Source organism: Phocoena phocoena, chromosome 10, assembly GCF_963924675.1.
Source record: "Phocoena phocoena chromosome 10, mPhoPho1.1, whole genome shotgun sequence".
Taxonomy (NCBI): Eukaryota; Metazoa; Chordata; class Mammalia; order Artiodactyla; family Phocoenidae; genus Phocoena; species Phocoena phocoena.
In genome coordinates this window covers 64,711,854-64,730,492 of record NC_089228.1, presented here as the reverse complement: position 1 = coordinate 64,730,492, position 18,639 = coordinate 64,711,854, and the positions used below count along the sequence as shown (strand labels likewise).

General features: G+C 55.9%; 1 protein-coding gene across 1 annotated transcript in view; it reads right to left on the bottom strand.

Annotated features, from left to right (window-relative positions):
• ITPR3 (inositol 1,4,5-trisphosphate receptor type 3) overlaps nt 1–18,333 on the bottom strand; it is a 66,073-nt gene extending 47,740 nt beyond the window's left edge. Inside the window, exons 1-2 of the mRNA XM_065886467.1 lie at nt 18,237–18,333; nt 3,703–3,773 (exon numbers count right to left, since the gene is read on the bottom strand). Coding sequence (XP_065742539.1) covers nt 3,703–3,773; nt 18,237–18,325 — 160 coding nt within the window. The 5' untranslated portion in view covers nt 18,326–18,333. The remainder of the gene's footprint in view (nt 1–3,702; nt 3,774–18,236) is intronic.
• Nucleotides 18,334–18,639: the final 306 nt, after the last annotated feature.

Here is an 18,639-nt window from a genome sequence, read left to right as displayed (position 1 = left end):
ACCACAGTGAGATGGCATTTCACACCCAGCGGGCTGGAAGACAATTAAGTGGGACAAAACCAAGTGTAGCCAGGATAGGGGTGCAGCAAGAGCACCCCCACCCCATGCACCCACAGTCTGGCAGGGGTGAACGGGGGCGAGGGGTGGGGGTAAACACTCACAGCCCCCATGGAAGGCGGCAGGGCCGCTCCTAGCAAGACAGGAGAGATACCTCTCACCCAGGTCACCCTCCCTTGGAACGCACCCAAGAAACTCTTGCCCGCGAGCCCAGGGAGACATACGTGTACTGGGGGCTCACTGCAGCATTGTTGGCAGTTACCAAAAACTGCAAATGAGATAAACGTCCATCAACGGGGGAACCAATAAAAGGACTGCAGTTTACTCACTCAGTGGAATATTACATAGCAATTAAACAGATGAACTAGAGCCATGCAGGTCAATACAGATAAGTCTCAGAAACAGTGCAGAGGACTTCCGTGGTGGCGCAGTGGTTAAGAATCTGCCTGCCAGTGCAGGGGACACGGGTTCGAGCCCTGGCCCGGGAAGGTCCCACATGCCGCGGAGAAACTAAGCCCACGCGCCACAACTATTGAGCCTGTGCTCTAGAGCCTGTCAGCCACAAAATGCTGAGACCATGTGCCACAACTGCGGAAGCCCACGCGCCCAGAGCTTGTGCTCCGCAACAAGAGAAGCCACCGATGAAAAAAGTAGAGAAAGATTTGTACAGAAGGCTACCTTCAACATACAGGGTTGGAAAAATGGAAAAGAATACCCTATATAATTCATCATAGAAATATCTCTACGTATTAAAGCAAAAGTATAAAAACAGGCCCCTGAATGAGGCATACCAGTTTCTGAGAGTGTCTGCCTCTGGGGAGGGGGAAGAGAAAGAGGTCAGGGGAAGGCACACGGGGCTTTGGCTACATGCATAAGATGCTATCTCTTTAAAAATGAAAAAGACCTGAAATAAACACAGGAAAAAGGATTTGAGAGAGCTCAGTAGTGGGTGCATAGGTTGTGTTATCTTTCTCTTTACTTTTTCATTTTAGTAGTTGAAGCGGATCTTAATAAAAGTAACAATAAACCAGTCTTGGAAGATGGGCAGGTAGAGCAGAGGCATGAGGCTGGGGGCGGAGGGCACCCAGGGTGCAAGCACAGGGAGGTCCCCTCATCAGCCCCCTCCCCAGCACCTGCCGCCCACTACGTGGGTAAGTGACTGCTACACATTTCGTGGGGTCGCCTTAGCCGGGGGTGTGAGCACTGAGCTTCCCAGGTGGACGGGGAGGTGCGTCCTTCTGCAATGGGTCTCCCACGCCTATGCTGTGGGAGGGGACCTGCCCAGACCTGGCCCGGCCAGGAGAGCAGGATTCTGAGCAGCCATAACCCAAGACCCCTACAACAAAGCGGAGGTCGGGGAGGCTGGGCTGGTGTGGGGTGCCCTACACATTGGGGCACTGGCAGCCTGGGCCTCCCAAGGCCCTGCAAACTCTGGAAAAAATTCCCTGAACATGTCGGGGCTTGAGATGGCCTTGGAAGGTGCAGGAGCTGAAACCACAAACAGGGAGCTAACCAGAGGCTGATGGAGGCAGGGCGGGGGCTTCACGGGCTTGGCCGACCCAGCGCGAGCCATGCGGGGAGAGAGGGAGACACCACAGTTCCCAGCCAAGGCCGGGCCCACCCCAGGGTGGCCTCAGAACACCTTGGCCATCTCTGATGAGCTCCAACCAAGTTCTAAAATGCCTGCCATGGTCCCCATGCCCTTGCTGGGACCTCCCTCCAGGGAGGGGCTGTTTGCAGGAGAAACATGGAACAATGAGAACCGGGACTCCATGGTTGGAGGCCAAGCTCAACCTTTCTTCTCTGGGCTTCAACCTCAAAGCTGAAGAGGTTGGAGTCTGTGTCTCTTGTCCCAGGTTCTCACACTCCAACTTACTCGCCAGCCAAAGGGCTGCACAGAGACCTGGTTCTGTCCCAGAAGGTGGGCTCTTCTCAGGTCCACACTGGGCCACAGGGGGTCCAGAGGGGCCTCTGCCCGCCTCACCAAGACACCCAGGCCAGGCCAGGAGCAGGGTGGGTGGGGAGGAGGCTGGGGGCTGAGCCCCTCTGGCATCTCCCGGAGCTGGGGGTGCCCAGCACAGCCTCGGGGACCACGGAGCAGCCCCCGACGCTGGGGTGGGCCCTGCTCACGGGCTTTGGGAAAATAAAAAGGAAGAGAAAGGAGGGAGTGGGAGGCAGACAAGAAGTCAAAGGAGCACTTGTTCTGCTAAGTAGCTGTTTTGTTGTCAAAAATTGGCCCCAAACTCTGTCTACCAGAACTCAGGGGCAAATATCCTCTGCCACACCCACCTCCCTGTCACCGCCAATCACACCACACAGCTGACTGCACACTCCGAGACACACCACCCACCTTCTCCTTTCAGCCCCGGTCCCCTTCCTGCCCTGGCCCCGCCCAGCCTCGGGACCTCAACCACTCTCTTCCATTCTAAGTTCTTCCCAAGAATTCACCCAAAACCCTCAGCTAGAGCAGAAATCAAAGCTCTCCTATTCCTGGCTCCGGGAAAGTGCCAGGGCTGTACCTCCAAGCGGGCAGCCCACACGACCACCCGGAACCCCCATCTCTACCCAGAGCACGGCTAATAAATGTGAGGAAAAGCAGCGGGCCTGGTGTGGCGAAAGGGAACGAGGGAGGGCCAGGGGTAGGGGATGAGGTGAGAGGCAGTGCGGCCAGATGGGGCAGGACAGAGGGGTCTGCAGTGGTGAGGAAGGTCCAGTGCCGGAGGCGGGCCCCACAGAGCCAGGCACGTCCTGACCTAAGACCCCACTCAGAGGCACACGATGGAAGCAGAACAGTAGATGTGGGGCCCTCCTGCAGCCTGGGAGGAGCCCTCTATCTCCTCCACACTCCGACAGATAGGCAAGGCCCCCAGCAGACAGAGAGCGCCAAGGATGCCACAGGACTGTCGTAAATCCCACTCCTCTCCCTCAACCGCATCCCTCTCGAGGACAATCCCAGCTGTTCTCTCCCCAGAGAAGCAGCCACGTGGGCAGCCAAGGTGGCACGGCCTGGCGTGTTCCTGCCTGCTCCCAACCTGCCCACCACGCCCAGGCTCCGTCTGCCTGTCTCTCTCAGCCTCACAAGTAATCACCACAATGACACCTTCTCCTGCAGGGCGCAGTGACAGCAGGATATCATTTCATCCTCACGAGGGCCCCCGGGCCTGTGGGGCGGGGCTGAGGCGCCCACTGACCTCGGAGGACACAGAGAGGGAAGGCACTTGCCCGGGAACCATGGGGTCCAACCCCCTCACCATGCAGCACAGAGAAGGGCTCTCACCCTGGGCCTCCTAACACCTGAGGAGATTCTCTTTTCTTCCCCTGTTCCCTCAGAAAACGCCCAGTCACACAGACAAAGAAAGCCTTGTGGGTGGTAGGGAGGTCAGGGGAGAACGGGCCCCCAGCCAGAAGTGGGTGTGCCCCTGAGAAGTGGGGTGTGGCCCCCGGAAAACGAAGGCAGAGGCCATCCTGCCGAGATGGCATCGTTCAAGCCGATGGGGGTTCCACAGGCAGCAGTGTGAGGGGGCTGTGGGCGGCACCTTGCCTAACCCGCCCACTGGGGCCCTGGGTTGAATGGGTTCTGTCCGAGGTCCATGACTCAGCAGCCAGGAGGGGGAGGGGAGTTAGTGGGGGGAGCAGAGGTCTCACCTCGGAACTTCTTAGGAGGGTTGTCCAGGTCCCCAGCCGCGGGCTCCACGACACAGCGGTCATCCACCAACCTGGGCGACAAGGCAGCTGGGTCAGCAGAAAGAAGACACCCACCTCCCCAGGTGTCCCGTCCCTCCCTCAGGGCAGGGGGTTCCAGGGCACCAGGGAGGCCTCCAAAGAAACCTCTCAAGGGATGGAGTGGGAGGTTGGGGTTCGAAGATATAAGCTTTTATATGTAGAATGGATAAACAACAAGGTCCTACTGTAGAGCACAGAGAACGATATTCAGTATCCTGTGATAAACCATAATGGAAAAGAATACGAAAAAAGAAAGAATGTATATATATGTATAACTTAACCGTTTTGCTGTACAATTAACATAACATTGTAAATCAACTATACTTCAATTAAAAAAACAAAACAAAGAAATTTCTCCATCACTGACAACCCACTGCCATCAGGTCATCCCCTTTCCTGGCACCACTGTTAAAAGACGAGGTCTCCTGGATGGGGATGGGGGAGACCCCACAAAAAGCTCACAGACACACCCAGCCCAGCCCCGACCCCCCAGCTGGAGCTGTCCCTTGGGGACCTGCTGCCAGTCTGGGCTGTCACACACTGCGGATATAACTCCTGTCATAGCCCTGAGACCCTGCCCAGACCTGAAAAGGCAGCAGGTGATAGAGGAGGAAGAGAGAAGGGGACCGAGACACAGAGACACAGAGAGGAAGGGAGAGACAGAAAAGACAGAGTCAGAAAGATAAACAGGATAAGAAACAGAAGCACAGAGAGCCTAGAGACAGACGAACAGATGAGAGAAGCTTATGAGACACCAAACTACGGGGACAGGCCTCCGGGTCTCAAAGACAGGACAGTGAACCTTGCACCTTCCCGATTTCAGTGAGGCCCAATTCACACTCTCTGCTTTGGTCACCCTTGGGCTTGAAATTCCTCCCTTCCAGCCATGGCTGAGGTTAATCCTGAGTCTCTGGAGGACACCCACTCATCCATCCATCCACCCATTCCTGCATTTAACATTCTTCAATGCCACCCCAGCCTCTAGGACAAAGTGATGATGATGACCCACCATTTCAGAGGCCAACTCTATCTCGGCACTTCACAACCACTTCCTCTGAATTCTCACCAACTTCCCCCAAGGGGCTAGTCATGAGCACCATTTTACAGAGGAGGAAACTGGGTTTGAACATTAAATAATTTGTCTGAAGCCACAGAGCTAATTCCAAAGCCTCCTTCTGCACCTCCCCTCCTTGGATTGGCCAACGAGGCCTTTTGTGATCTGACCTCCACCCACTCCCTAGCTAGCCTCACAACCTCCTTGCCCCAGCTGTGCTAAACCTCCGGTTGATCTCAAGGTCCCTGGAGCTCTCATCTCTACAGAGGTGGTCCCAGAAGCATGGGGGTGCAGGGGTTGCTGTGGGGGACCTCTCCGTGACAGGGAGGGGAGGGGAGAGGGCAGCTTGCTGCGAGGACTCACTTGGTCCCCTTCCCCATCCCCAGCCTCTAGCTCAGTCCTTAGCCCTCTCCCCTTCTCCATCAGCACTGACCCTTGGTCATCTCGGCCACAAGCATGGGTTCAAAGCACCACTTATACATTCACTGATGACTCCCACCTCCACCTCTGCCATCCCTCTTCCCCCAAACTCCAGATTCATAGATCTAACTGCCCACTCCACATCTCCACTTGGATGTCCACAGTCATCGAAAACTCAGCACGTTACAAGCTGAGCTCCTGCTCTCCTTGAAGCCCTCCCCATCTCAGCTGATCCATCCTCCCAATTGCTTGGGCCCAAAACCTTGGGTCAATCCTTGGTCCTCTCTTCCACTCACCCTTCAAACCTAATCTGTGAGGAAACCCTGTGGGCTTTATCTTCAAAATATGTATGGAATCTGACTTTAAAATATGACACAAATGAACCTATCTACAAAACAAAAACAGACTCACAGATATAGATAACAGACATGGTTGCGGTGGAGGGGATGGAGGAGGGATGGACTGGGAGTTTGGGATTAGCAGATGCAAACTAGTATATATAAGACGGATAAACAACAAGGTCCTACTGTATAGCACAGGGAACTATATTCAATATCCTGTAATAAACCATAATGGAAAAAACAGGAAAAAGAATATATATAGATAACTGAGTCACTTTATTGTACAGCAGAAATTAACACAACATGGTAAATCAACTATACTTCAATAAAATTTTTAAAAATATATACATATGATGGGACTTTCCTGGTGGTCCAGTGGTAAAGAGTCCGCCTTACAATGCAGGGGACGCGGACTTGATCCCTGGTCAGGGAACTCAGATCCCACATGCCGCGGGGCAACTAAGCCTGCACACCACAACTACTGAGCTCGCGCGCCTCAACTAGAGAGCCTGCGTGCGACAAACTACAGAGCCTACTAGCCCTGGAGCCTGCACGCCAGAACGAGGAGCCCACGTGCCGCAGCTAGGACCCGAGGCAGCCAAAAATAAAAAATTAATTAATCAATTAATTAAATAAGTTAAAAAAATATATATATGTATGGAATCTGACCTCTTTTCATCATGCCACCACCACCACCCTGTCTAGGTCCCCACCAGCTCTCACCTAGATGTAACTGCCTCCCCATTAGTCTCCTGGCCCCCCCCTCATCTCCCTACAGCCTGTTCCCCACTTAGCAGCAAAGGGATCCCTTTAAAAGGTCAGTTAAATCAGGGCAGTTCTTTGCTCAGAACTCTCCAGAACCACCCATCTCAGAGAACCACCCACCCAAGAACTCACTATGGCCTGAAAGACCCCACATGATCTACCACCTTACCTCTCAGACCTCATCTCCTCCCCAAGCCCCTGGCCCACTCTGCTCCATCCCACAGTCCTCCTCCAGGCTCCTCAAACATTCCAGGAGATTTGACCCTGGCTTCTCCCTCTGCCTGGAACTCTCTGCCCCAGACACCCTCCTGACTCCCTCTCTCACCTCCTTCAGATCTCGCCTCAAATGACCCATTCCCATGGACACCCTCCCTCCCTATCCTTTTAAAAACTGTAAACTGTTCTCTCCCACACTTCTCATCTTCCTCCCTGTTCTCCATATCACCACCCAGCCTGCTATATATTTTATTTATTTTGGCTCCTATCCTCCCCAACCTGAGATGGAAGATTCATGAGGACAGGGATGTGTCTGTTCTGCTTCCTCCTGTACCCTCAGCATCTGGACCACCTGCCTGGTGCAGAGCGGGCACACAGGACACACATATTGAGTGAATTAATCATTTTACTAGCTGCTGTGGGAAGTCCACAAGAAGCAAAAGATAAGGTCCCTAAGAGAGTTTAAAATCTCATCAGGAAGACAAGTCACATACTCAGAAGAGTTCATGACATAAGGAATATGCATTGATGCCAATCTGTGGATTTCGTCCAGGGAAGGGAGAGGTCAGAGCTTGGTCAATCAGACAAGGTGTGAAAGAAGAAGCAGAAGCTGTGCAAAGCCTTGAATAATTCATAGAATTTCCTGTCAGAGATTAGTGAATCAGATTAGCTGGTTCTCTTGGCAAAGCCCTGAGGGGAGGAGACACAGGATGGTAAGTTTTGGTAGGGAAGGGGATGAAGCCTCGGCCAGGGCCTGGCACCTGGCACTGCTGGGGGTGCTGGACAGCCATAGGGCATCATGGAAGTTGGTGCAACTGAGGAGAGGCTGGCATAGTCCCCACAGCCGCCATCTTGACCAGTGCACAAGGCCCTGTGTAGGCCACCTCCCCAGAGACTCCCTGTCTGAGGAAAACCCATCCTCACCCCAGACCCCTCCATCCCTCCCCTGGGTCACAAGTGCAGGAAAAAGACATGCAAAAGTGGATGCCTGGCGTGCTTTTCCTAATCCCCCTGGCACAAATCTGCCTGGTCATTATGTGGATGTCCTTCTGTCCCCGCCCACTCTGGCACAGCTTCTGAAACCCTGCTGTCTCCAGCTCAGCCCCTCCCCAGTGCCCAGTGGTTTACAAAGCAGGTCACTGCTTTGGGAGCGCAAGCTGAAGCCACTTAGAAAAGGGGAGGGACTGGTCAGTAGGGGAGCATGGCCTCCAGGAGGAGAATTTCAAGCAAGGTTGGGAAGGAAAACATCCCAGACCTGCAGCCAAGAGGGGTCAGGAATGGTAAGAACAGAGAAGCAAGCCACGTGGACGGTTAAAAAAAAAAAAGGCAGGGGGCTCCCACAAGGTATCGGGAAAACAAGGTCAGGAAGATGGGACTTTCAGAACTTCCTCCTGGATCCAACATTCCACCCCTTCCCTCCTCCAAGTGTGGGTTCTGGATGAGCAAAATCGACTTCCCTGGGAACGTTCTGTACCCCTCCCCTGCAACCTCTAAGGGATGGCGCCTCGCCCCTCCCATCATTTCATTTCCTAGCTGTAGCTTAGGGCAGCCCTCCACCAAGTCCGTAGGCAAAGAAGGCAGCCAGCAGCAGGATGTTTAGAGTCCCAAAATGTCCCCAAGCGCCCCCTCACAAGCCTCCCCTCCATTCCTCTGAACCTACTCCTTAGGACTGAGGTATCCCAAGAAGGTGCTATTGGGCGGGAGGGGATGGGAGGAGTGTCCCGTGAAGCCATTAACAGATAAGCAGGAAAGCCCTTATCAGATGGGCTGCAAGGGAAGCAGCAGACAGGTAAGTTACAGCAGACAGGTAAGTTTTGATGGAGGAGAAGCCTCAGAGGGCGCGGCGGGACTTCTGTCCCTCGGGGTAGAGGGAGAGGCAGCGAGGTGGTCGCCGAGCGCCCCGCCCCCGCCCCTCCGAAACCCCGCCCCGGCCCGCCGAGACCCAGCTGACGCGCCCAGCTGACGCGCCCAGCTGACGCGCCGAGGCCTCAGTGCGCTTTCCGTCCGCCCGCCCGAGCCCCGCCCCCGCCGAGAAGCGAAACTCGCCTCCCAGTGTGTGGCAGTCGCCCCAGCCGCGTCGCGGAGGGGATGCGAGCGCGGCTTCGCCCCGGCCTGCCTCCGACTGCAGGCCGCTGCCAGGACGCTGGGCCTGTGCCAGGAGCGCCCGGGGGCGGTGGGAGGCGGGCGCGAGGGGCTGGGCGCGGGACAAGCCACCAGCGCCCGCGCTTTCCTCACCCCGCGCCCGGGAGCCCGCGGAAGGCGGCTCCGAAGGACCCTCCCCACCTGGTGGCACCTACATCCCGGGCCGTAGCTCCCCCGTTCTCCCTCGTGGTGGGGGTATCTGTGTGGATTGGTGTCCGGCTTCCGATGCGCACCTGGCGCTGTAATCAGAGCCGGGTTCTCCTGGGAGAAGTTGCCGTGTCGCTTCACTGTCCCCCTCCCCTCCTGAGCGCGTCCACCTCCGCGCCCAAGATCCAGGGAAGGGCCTACTCCCGCGCCCCGCCAGCCCTCTGATCTCGCTGTCCCCCGCTCCACGCCTCTGCACACGCGGAAGCTCCCTCCGAGTCCTGCCATCTTCAAGGCCGCGCTTAGGCTCCTGCAGAGCTCCCTGCCCCGTTTCCACCACATGAGGCATCTCCCCTTAACTAAAGGCACCCCAGCCAAGATCATCTTAGAAAATCCGACGCTCCGATGTGCAGAACACTTTAATTTATAAATTACACCCGATACCTCGTTCCATTCTTACCACAGTCCAGTGTGACGTTCACTGAGTTTAAGGGACCACTGGGCCACACAGCTGGTCAGTTGATGGCACCTATACGATCTAGGTCTCCATCCGTTCAACAAAATCTTACTGCAAAGGGATTATGTGCTGGGTGTGGTCCCCACCCTCTGGAAGCTCACGTCCACCATGCTGTGTGCTGTGAGGACAGGAGCCACGACCTTCACCTGTGCAATCCACCCCCCACCCCCCCAGCCCAGTGGACACTCAGGAGCCCTGAGGACAGTCTGCTGTAAGCCTTCTATCCATTGGGTGACACAAGATGAGTTTGAGCCTGCACTGTGCAGGGCTCAACAGGGCATCAGTAGAGTGGGCAAGGGGAGGGGGTAGTAGGGGTAGGGAGGGTCGGGCAGGAAGCCTGTGGGCAGGCCTGCCCTGGACCCTCTGAGCAGGAGTTGGTGGACATCTCTGCTCTAGAAGGATGTGGAGAAGGCCGCTGTCCCTGAAATGCCCCCGGGGTCTGCACCCCAAGACCTTGGTCTGAAGGAAGAGGGAAAGGCACATGCATCCAGGGGCCTGGCTGGCCCCATTCTGACCAGGGTGGACTTTGAGATCCAGGTGGGAGCCATGGAAAAGGCAGTGGGGCAGGTCAGTGCTGTCCGGAAAGATTAGATAAATAGGAGGAAGAAGGGAGCTAGAAGTGGGGCAAGTGACTATCAGAGGAGCAGCTAAGGGAGGAGGACACCAGACTAGGGAAATCCCAAAGGGTCCCCAGACTGCCCCTCCCTGATCTAGCCTGGAAAAGAGGGTGGAGGGGGAAACTGACGAGCTCAGGTCACACAACAATTAAAGAACAGCCAGTTCCAAACCCCAGATCCCCTGACTCCCAGCCCAGGGCACTGGCCACCACCCCCACAGATCTAGGCTAGACCCACAGAAGGCCACTCCCAAGGCAGGCACTGTCAGAACACTGGGATTGGCTGGTGGAGGATTGGGGCCTTGGATTCCTCCTCCCCAAAAAACCAAAGTCACATCCACTAGGTAGGGGTGGGGAGAAATGTTGGTAGAGGAGCCCAGGTTCACTGGCTGGGATCACTGGCCCCATCAGAGAAAAGAACTTCACTTCTGCATCCCTGCAAAAACATCCATTTACTTGACCTCTACAGGTCTTTACCAAGGATCCACTTTGAGCCACCGAAGGGACCAGTATATGGAATTTAAAACAAGCATGGCTCATCCCTTCAGAGAGCTCAAGTCTAGGAAGGACAGTAAGCCACACACTCAGGGAACCCCTAAGAGCCTCTACAGCGAGGAAGAGAGGCAGCAAAAGTGACTAAACTTGGCCCGACAGAAAGAAGGGCCCCTGGCCAGGGCGCAAGCCTTCGGGGCTCTGCCTCTGCCGCAGGCCTGGGTTGCTGGCTCTCAGGACTTGGTGGGCTCTGGCGAGTCCTGGGGTCTCTGTTAGGCCAAGGACAAGAGGGATGGGGAGCAGGAGACGCAAGAGAGAACTAAGAAAAGGCCGAGAAGAGGGGCAACCCTGGGCCACCCAGCCCACCCTTCCCTCACAGGTCGGCCTTGCCCTGCCCAGGCCTCTCTCCTGCTCTCCATGCGGGGACTGGGCTCTCAGCCCCGCAAACCTGACTGAGGCTGGAGGAGCCTTAGCAGGGCAGCCGTGAAGCCCAGGCCACCCTCCTCCACATCCCTGCTCGGCTCTCTGGGAAATAGAGCAGCAAAGCAGCCCTGATGACTCCAGAAAGTGAGACAAGTCTACAACCTCCTGCTTACCGGGGGAGGTAGAAAGAGGTGGGGGCCGGGCGTTGCTTTAGATTAAAGGCGACTTAAGAGACATAAGAATCAAATTAACACGTGGACCTTGAGTAGATCCTAATTTAAAGAAACTAGTGGTCAAGGCTAGACTGAGAACAATTGAGTGTATTGGACTATGGATTGGGCATCAGACGCTATTAGGAAATTACTAATTGGTATGATAACAGCACTGTGGTTACACAGGAACATAGCCTATTTCCTGTAAAATGAAGGATGCAGAGATGAAAAAAATGCAATGCATGTAATCTACCATAAAATACTTCAGCAAAGAAGAAACAGCAAATATGGCAAAATGTAAACAACGATTAAGTCTAGGTGGTGGATATATGGGTGTTCTCAATGGTTCTATTTTTTTTTTTTTTTTTTTTTGGCCGTACCACGTGGCACGCGGGATCTTAGTTCCCTGACCAAGGATCAAATCCGTGCCCCCTGCATTGGGAACATGGAGTCTTAACCACTGGACCACCAGGGAAGTCCCTCTCTCTACTTTTATAAATTATATATACGCCTCCGGTTGGTGGTAAGGGGTCAAAGGGACAGCACAGGCCAGAGCTGTAAACACTCGGTGAAGTCCGTCTATCATCAGCTGCATCTCTGAAACACAGACTGAATTCTCCCTCGCATGACCTCCATCACCCCCATCACCCATTTCTAGACTCGGACCCTGGAGAGCCGGCTCTCCCGCAGGCTGGTAGAAGCGGGTGATGGCTGGCTGGCTGAGTGATGGGAGAGGGATCTGTGAACCAGATATGCACAGGTGTCTGCCTCAAACACCTGCAGCTGCCCCTGGGCTAAGATTTACGTTCACTGTCTCTCCTGGCTCTGCCCACTTGCCAGCGAAACAAATATGTACCTTTACACACCACAGTGATCGTTTGACTCCCCCACTCAATCCCCTGCAAGGAGTCCCTACTGTCCACCTCCTCAGGTGGGAAGCCCTCTGCAGTGTGTCCTCCCTGCCCCCCAGATGCACTGTGCTGTCAGCACCCAGTCTCATCTCCACCCCGGTGTGAAGAGTCCTGCAGCCTCCTCTCTGGTGGCGTGGCGCGCAGGGCTCCTGCTGGCTTACGTCCCCCAGCCCCACCCCAGCAAATCGCTTAGCCCCACTAAGCCAGGGGTCCTCCCTGGAGCAGGCTGGCTACAGGCACAACTGCTGGGAACCACTGCCACTACTGGGCATGACCTGCGTGATGCACTTGGGGGAGCTCAGAGCTGACATTTAGAGGCCTGTGATGAACTTACTGGAGATTTGGGGTCTGCTCTCCTCCCCCTCTCCCAGGCCTCCTTCCCACCTCCCTCACAGCCCCCACTTCCAGGCAGGAGCCCCCCAGCTCCACGTGGGGTGAAGTGTGGCGAGCAGGCCTCGGGGGGGCGGGTAGACTGCAGGAGACGTGTGCTCAGGGGTAACTCAAACCCAAACACCTGCCCCTAAACTGGCAGCAGAAAGCTCCTGTGACCCCACCCTAAAATCCAGCACAGCACTCCACCCCCAACCCAAGCCTCCACCCCACAGCCCCACTGGGCCAAGTCAGGAAGGGGAGGGGAGGGGAGGGGACATGGGGTCAGGAACGTCGGGCAGGACAGAGTGTAAGCAAGTGGCTACAGCAGGATTCTTTAAGGCCCAGGAGCTGCATGCAGCCTGGGTCCCTGGAGTCCCTCGGTGGGACGTTGGGGCTGATCCTGTCCTCAGGCAACCCACACACCACCCCTCTCTCTACTTCACCCCCTCCCCACTGCAGCCGCCACGCCCAACCTGGCCCAACCTCGAGGGCAGAGGCTGGTATTACTCCCCACATCCCTAGCACAACACTCTCAAACTCGTGATGTGAAGTGGGCTAGATCCCCCAGGGCACAGGGTCCCCGTTTCCACCTCCTCCGCCACCAGAGAAGTGTGCAGAGTTAGAAAGAGCCAGCAAGGTAAAAGATGTGCCTTGGGAATTCCCTTGTGGTCCAGGGATAAGGACTCTGAGCTCTCACTGCTGAGGGCCCAGATTCAATCCGTGGTCAGGGAACGATCCCAAAAGCCACGCAGCCACGCGGCGCGGCAGGAAAAATTAAATAAAGATGTGCCTTCCCTTTGATCTCAGAATTCCACTTCTGGGAATCTATCCTGAGAGGATAACTGGACAAGTGTTCGGGCATGTATGGACTAGGATGTTCAGGGCAGATTGTTTGGAACAGCAAAAAATTTAGAGACCAGCTGAATGCCCAATACTAGAGTTGCTTAAATAAATGAAGGTACATCATACCAGGGGATGCTCTGTGGCCACAACAGTCGTAGGCTGGCACGCATGGGAAAACACAGGTTAATGTATTCCCCCCAGAAAGACAGGATACAAAGCCAGATGTGCAATGTGATACTGTTTTGTAAATCTTTATTTGTGTGCATAAAAGGCTAGAAAGCCCATATAGAGGCTGTCAATATAATCACAGTGGTATTACAGATCATTTTTTATTTTAGTTTTTCAAGTTTTCTCCATGGAGCATATATTATTTTTTAATCAGGAAAAAAATATGTATGGGAATTTCCTGGTGGTCCAGTGCTTAGGACTCAGAGCTTTCAATACCAGGGCCTGGGTTCAATCCCTGGTCAGGGAACTAAGATCCCAAAAGCCACAGGGCGCGGCAAAAAAAAATTTTTCATTTAAAAAAGAAAGAAAGAAAAAAATATACATTTTCCTAAAAAACATGAGTTGTATGGATTGACCTAGTGGAGGCTGAGACCCTGCCTTGCGGCACAGGACAGGGCTAAGTCCAACATCTCATTCCAGTGAAATCACAATTAAGTGAAAGCCAAGGGCAGGTCTGAAATCTGCCAGTGGAATGTCGTCTGCACGGGAGGGGCAGCGCCCCCTCCTGAAATCACATGAGTCTCAGGGACTTAAGGCACAAAGGGCCCTTAAAGACCATCTCTTCCAGCTCTCCGCTGTACAGACTAGAACAGGCTGGACTCTGTCTTGGTTATCACTGATTCCCCAGTGACTAGAACAGTGCCTGGCACATAGTAGGTGCTCATTAGATGTTTGTTGAATGACTTAATGAAGTCTGATGAAGGCTAAGAGATGGGCTCTCTGGACCAAGGGGCAGGCAGACCCAATAGCTAGGCTTCCTCACAGCCTGTCAGCCTGAGAGGGCCCTGAGAAGGGACCCCCCCACCCCAGGTACACATTAGAAGCACTGCGGAGCTTTAAAAATCCAAACCTCAGATGCCCACCCCTAGAAATGTTACTACAGTTGGTCTGACATGGGACATGGGAGCTGGAATTTTTTTTTAAAGACCCCCAGGGAGATTCTCGGGTGCAAACAGAGCACCTCAGAGGACAACCAGGCTGATAGAAACAGACTCTGAGAGGGCGGACCTTGCCAAAATCACCCATGCAGTTAGTGACAAAGCAGGTACTGACCCTGGGGACCTGGGACTTCCTCCACATTTACCTCCACGTTTTCTGGGTCCAGACCTCCAATTACCACCCTCCTGGGGAAGCAGATCAGGCTGGAAGGTAGACACGGAATCCCAAGGTCACTTCTGACCCTACTCCCTGAGATCACCCAGCCCTGGGTGACACAGGTCCAGAGGCCCTGAGAGCCCCCAAATGGTGCTCCAAGGCCCAGCCATGTGCAGGCGGAGGCAATCTGACAAATCTTGGGAGCTCGACTGCAAGACCCAGTTCACCTGCACTCCCCAGCTTATCCCAGTGGTCTGGGGGCCACCCCTCTGGGCACTCAAAAGAGACCTTCTAGGAACTGGACGTGAGATCCTGAGGGGCCTACCCTGCACGCAGGGCCGGTTTCCCACAGTCACTGGCCGGGAGCCATAGTAAATCCTTCACCTGAAGTGGCCCTAACCCGCTGCTGCAGCCCTGGCCTCTGCTGCCTCCCACCCGGAGTGAGGGATAAGGCAGTGTCCCCGGCCATGCTCTCCTCCCAAGAACAGGCGTGGGCCTGCTTTCCCGTCCCGGCTGAGGTCTCAACCTGCTCCAGGATCCACTCCCCAGACCCCTCCCATCCTCCCAACCCAGAGTTAATGTACAATCTCCACTGGGAGCTGTAATTACGCAGGCAGCTCTAATTGGCCTCCTCCACTTGGCTCTGCAGAGCCTGGCTGGAATCTGAAGCTGCCCCAGACTCCCTCCTCCAACAATGCCCGCCCCCCTTTCCACTCCCCCAGCTGAGCCAGTCCCACTGTCCACCAAGGCTGCCCCTGTCCTCATCAAATTCATTTTCTCCAGCCCTTACTTGGCACCTCTTGGGCACCGAGCATTGCGATCGCCTGGGAACTCAGTCAAATCAGCCTCCAGGGTTCGCAGACATGGGCACCAACAGCCAGGATGAAGGCAAAGGGGACCAGAGCTGAGGATGGAGGCAGAAAGATTCTGGTGAGGCTGGAGCAGAGAGAGAATCACATAGAGCAATGCTTCGCTTTAAGGCTCCAAATCCCCTGGGGCGCAAAATGCAGCTTCTCATTCAGCAGGACGGGCAGGGCTGTGAGACTGTATTTTCTAACCAGCTTCTCAGAGATGCTGATGCTGCTGAACCAAGGACTACACTTTGAGTAGCGATGCCTTAGGGTGTTTAGAAACCATTCCTTCACTGCGTGAAGTTCTAAGAAGGCGCCCGGCACAGTGCCTGAGTGGAGGAATGGGGTGATAATCCTGGCAAAGTGCCCAGTGTTAGAGGGCTCTACAGAGAAACCTTCAACTAATTGTAAAACAACACAATTAACACCAGAGAGGAAAGTGTATAAAGCAGTGCGAAGCACAGGGGAAAAGGGGTTAATTCTGCCGGGGTGGGGGAGGGGGGTTGGATCTCACAAAGGAGGGCCGCTTTGTACCAGGTCTGAGAGGGTGGGTCAGATTTACTCAGGTGGAGGCTGGCTGAAGGGCAGGAGCAACTGGAACAAAGGTAAAGAGACCAGGACAAGACCACAAGAGCACACCAGACCGCAAGAGCGTGGGGAAGGTTCCAGGAATCCCAATCCAGGTGGTGCACCTGGAGTGTCAGGGTCGTGAAGGGGGTGGTGAAAAAAAAAAAAAATAGAAAGTTAAGCTGGGGCCAGCACATGCCAGTGCTAGAAGGCCAGGCTGGGAGGGTGGGAGTGCCGGGAGGGTGGGCGTGCGTGTATCGGCGGAAGTTGGGAGCTCCTGGAGATGTTTGCACTGGGAACCGGCCCCTGGAGTAGAATGGCTCTGGGCGGTCACCAGGCCCTGCCTCAGAATCAAACTGGACTGGAGGAAGCAGCTTCCTGGGGCAGGAAGGGCCAGGGCGGGAGGGAGCTGTGCTAGGAAGCAATAGAGGGAATCCCTAGTGAGGGGATGAGGCCTGTGTGGACGGCCTTGGTTCTGTTAGATCCTCACAGGTGCTAAAAAAGCCCCCACAGGGCTACCCTGGTGGCGCAGAGGTTGAGAGTCCGCCTGCCGATGCAGGGGAAACGGGTTCGTGCCCCGGTCCGGGAAGATCCCACATGCCGCGGAGCAGCTGGGCCCGTGAGCCATGGCCGCTGAGCCTGCGCGTCCGGAGCGTGTGCTCCGCAGTGGGAGAGGCCACAACAGTGAGAGGCCCGCGCATCGCAAAAAAAAAAAAAAAAAAAAAGCCCCCACAGTGTGCTCAGCCCTGAGCCTGGCACTCAGAGCCAACAGAGAAGATGGTCATTTCCCAAAAGCCCCCAGCACTGTTCAGACACCAGGCAGGGGGACACCATCTGCCCCTGCATCCCCCACGTCCCCACAGTCTCTGCTCCTTCCCTCAGCGCTATCAGACGTGTTTACTATGTGCCACGGATGCAGCTTACCCCATCCTCTAGTAAACTGAGCAAGACAAGTGAGATGTAGCCGGGAGGGAATGCAGGGCTGGGGAGTCCACATGTGAATGGGGAGAGGAATGAGAAGGCCTGGAGGGTGCTGAGATAAGGAGCGCAGGTATTCTGGAATTCCAAGTCAGCATCCATTCCCCGTTGGCTAAGCCAGACCTCCAACCCTCCCGATCTTTCCCACAGGACTAAAGCTAAACTCCCAACAAGACACCAAGGGAGCCAGGTGACTCCCACCTCCCCAGCTCAGGGCGAGCCAGCCCTGGGTTTAGAGTGCCAAGGCTGTCCTCCGAAGCCCCCAGGGAGAGGACACCTTGCAGCTGGTTGGCATCCAGATGAGGGTAGGGTCGGCAGAAGAGGGTGGGTTTACCCTAAAATAAAACGGCTGGGTGTGGTGGGGAAGATGAGACCATTTAACACAAGTACCCAGACTGAAAATGTGACAAAGGTAACAGGCCCTGCCCTGAGGCTGGAGAGGTGGAGAAATCACTCTTACGTCCCATCCCCACCGACTCACTCAACTGCTCTCTGAAGATAAAACCCATTCGCTCTAATTCTTGCCCTGCCCTATGCCAGCTTCAGGCCTGGCTCTCTCCAGGGCCTTGAATTGATTCGTTGCTTATCCAGACCCTGTGGGGTGGCAGCCAGAATTAATTAATGGTGGTAAAGTGTTCCAGAGATCCTGGGACCAGGGACCCAGAGGCGCCAGATGAGCTACTCAGGAAATTGACAGGGAGAGGCGAGGAGAAGGGGGCAGCCGGCAGGAACCTGGGACGCCTGTAAGGGGAGGGCTGCGAAGACACTCCTAGTGATGGGGGCGGGGGAGGGGGGGGCGCAGGGCAGAAGAGAGCTAGGAGGAAAAGGTGCGACCCTTCAAAGGTGCGACAGGTCTGTTACTAGAGGACTACGGGCTGAGCCTGCCCACCCCGCCACGGCTCCGCCCCACCCCAGAGCCGGTCACGTCCAGGCCCGGATGCCTTTCCCTAACTAACGCCCCAGCCACCCACCTGCCCCCTTACAAGGACCACCTGCAGAGCAAGTCTCGGCCTCCCCGCCCCTTCTGAAGAAGGGCGAGAGCGCCAGGGTGGAGGCTTCGCGAAGGGGGACGCCTCCTGACAACTCCGGCTGGGCACCCGACTTTACCTGGGCAAACATTTCACTTCCTTTCTCTGAAAGGAGGCGAGCCGTTTCCCCGCTCCTTAAAGCTGGGGACGTCCAGGTCCTCTGTCGGCGGGAGGCAGCAGGACGCACGCAACTAGCACCAGGGCCCACCGCGCCCCCCCGCCCCGAACTCGGCTCACTCACCCCAGAGTGCTGATGAAGCCATTGACTGAGCCCTCGGCGTACAGGGAAACGATGTCCCCGATGTGGAGGAAGCTGGACATCTCGCTCATGGCTGCGGCCCTCCGGGGAGGCTGGGCGGTGGGGGCGCCCAGGGGCGCGCGGCCAGGCTAGGTGCTGAGGGCGGAGATGACGGGGGAGGCCGAGCGGGTCGCGCCCCCACCTCGGAGCCTGGCGCTTGGCGCGGCCGGGGCGGGGTAGCAGCCCCCGGGGCGGAAGGCTGCGCGGCGCGGCCCGGGAGCCGGCGGTGGCGTCCGGGTGAGGAGGTGCCCGCGTCTCGGCTCACCCGCCGCCCGCCCGGCCCGGCCCGCGCGTACCTGCAGCGTAGCAGAGCAGGAAGTCTGGGGCCGCCACACACACATGTAAA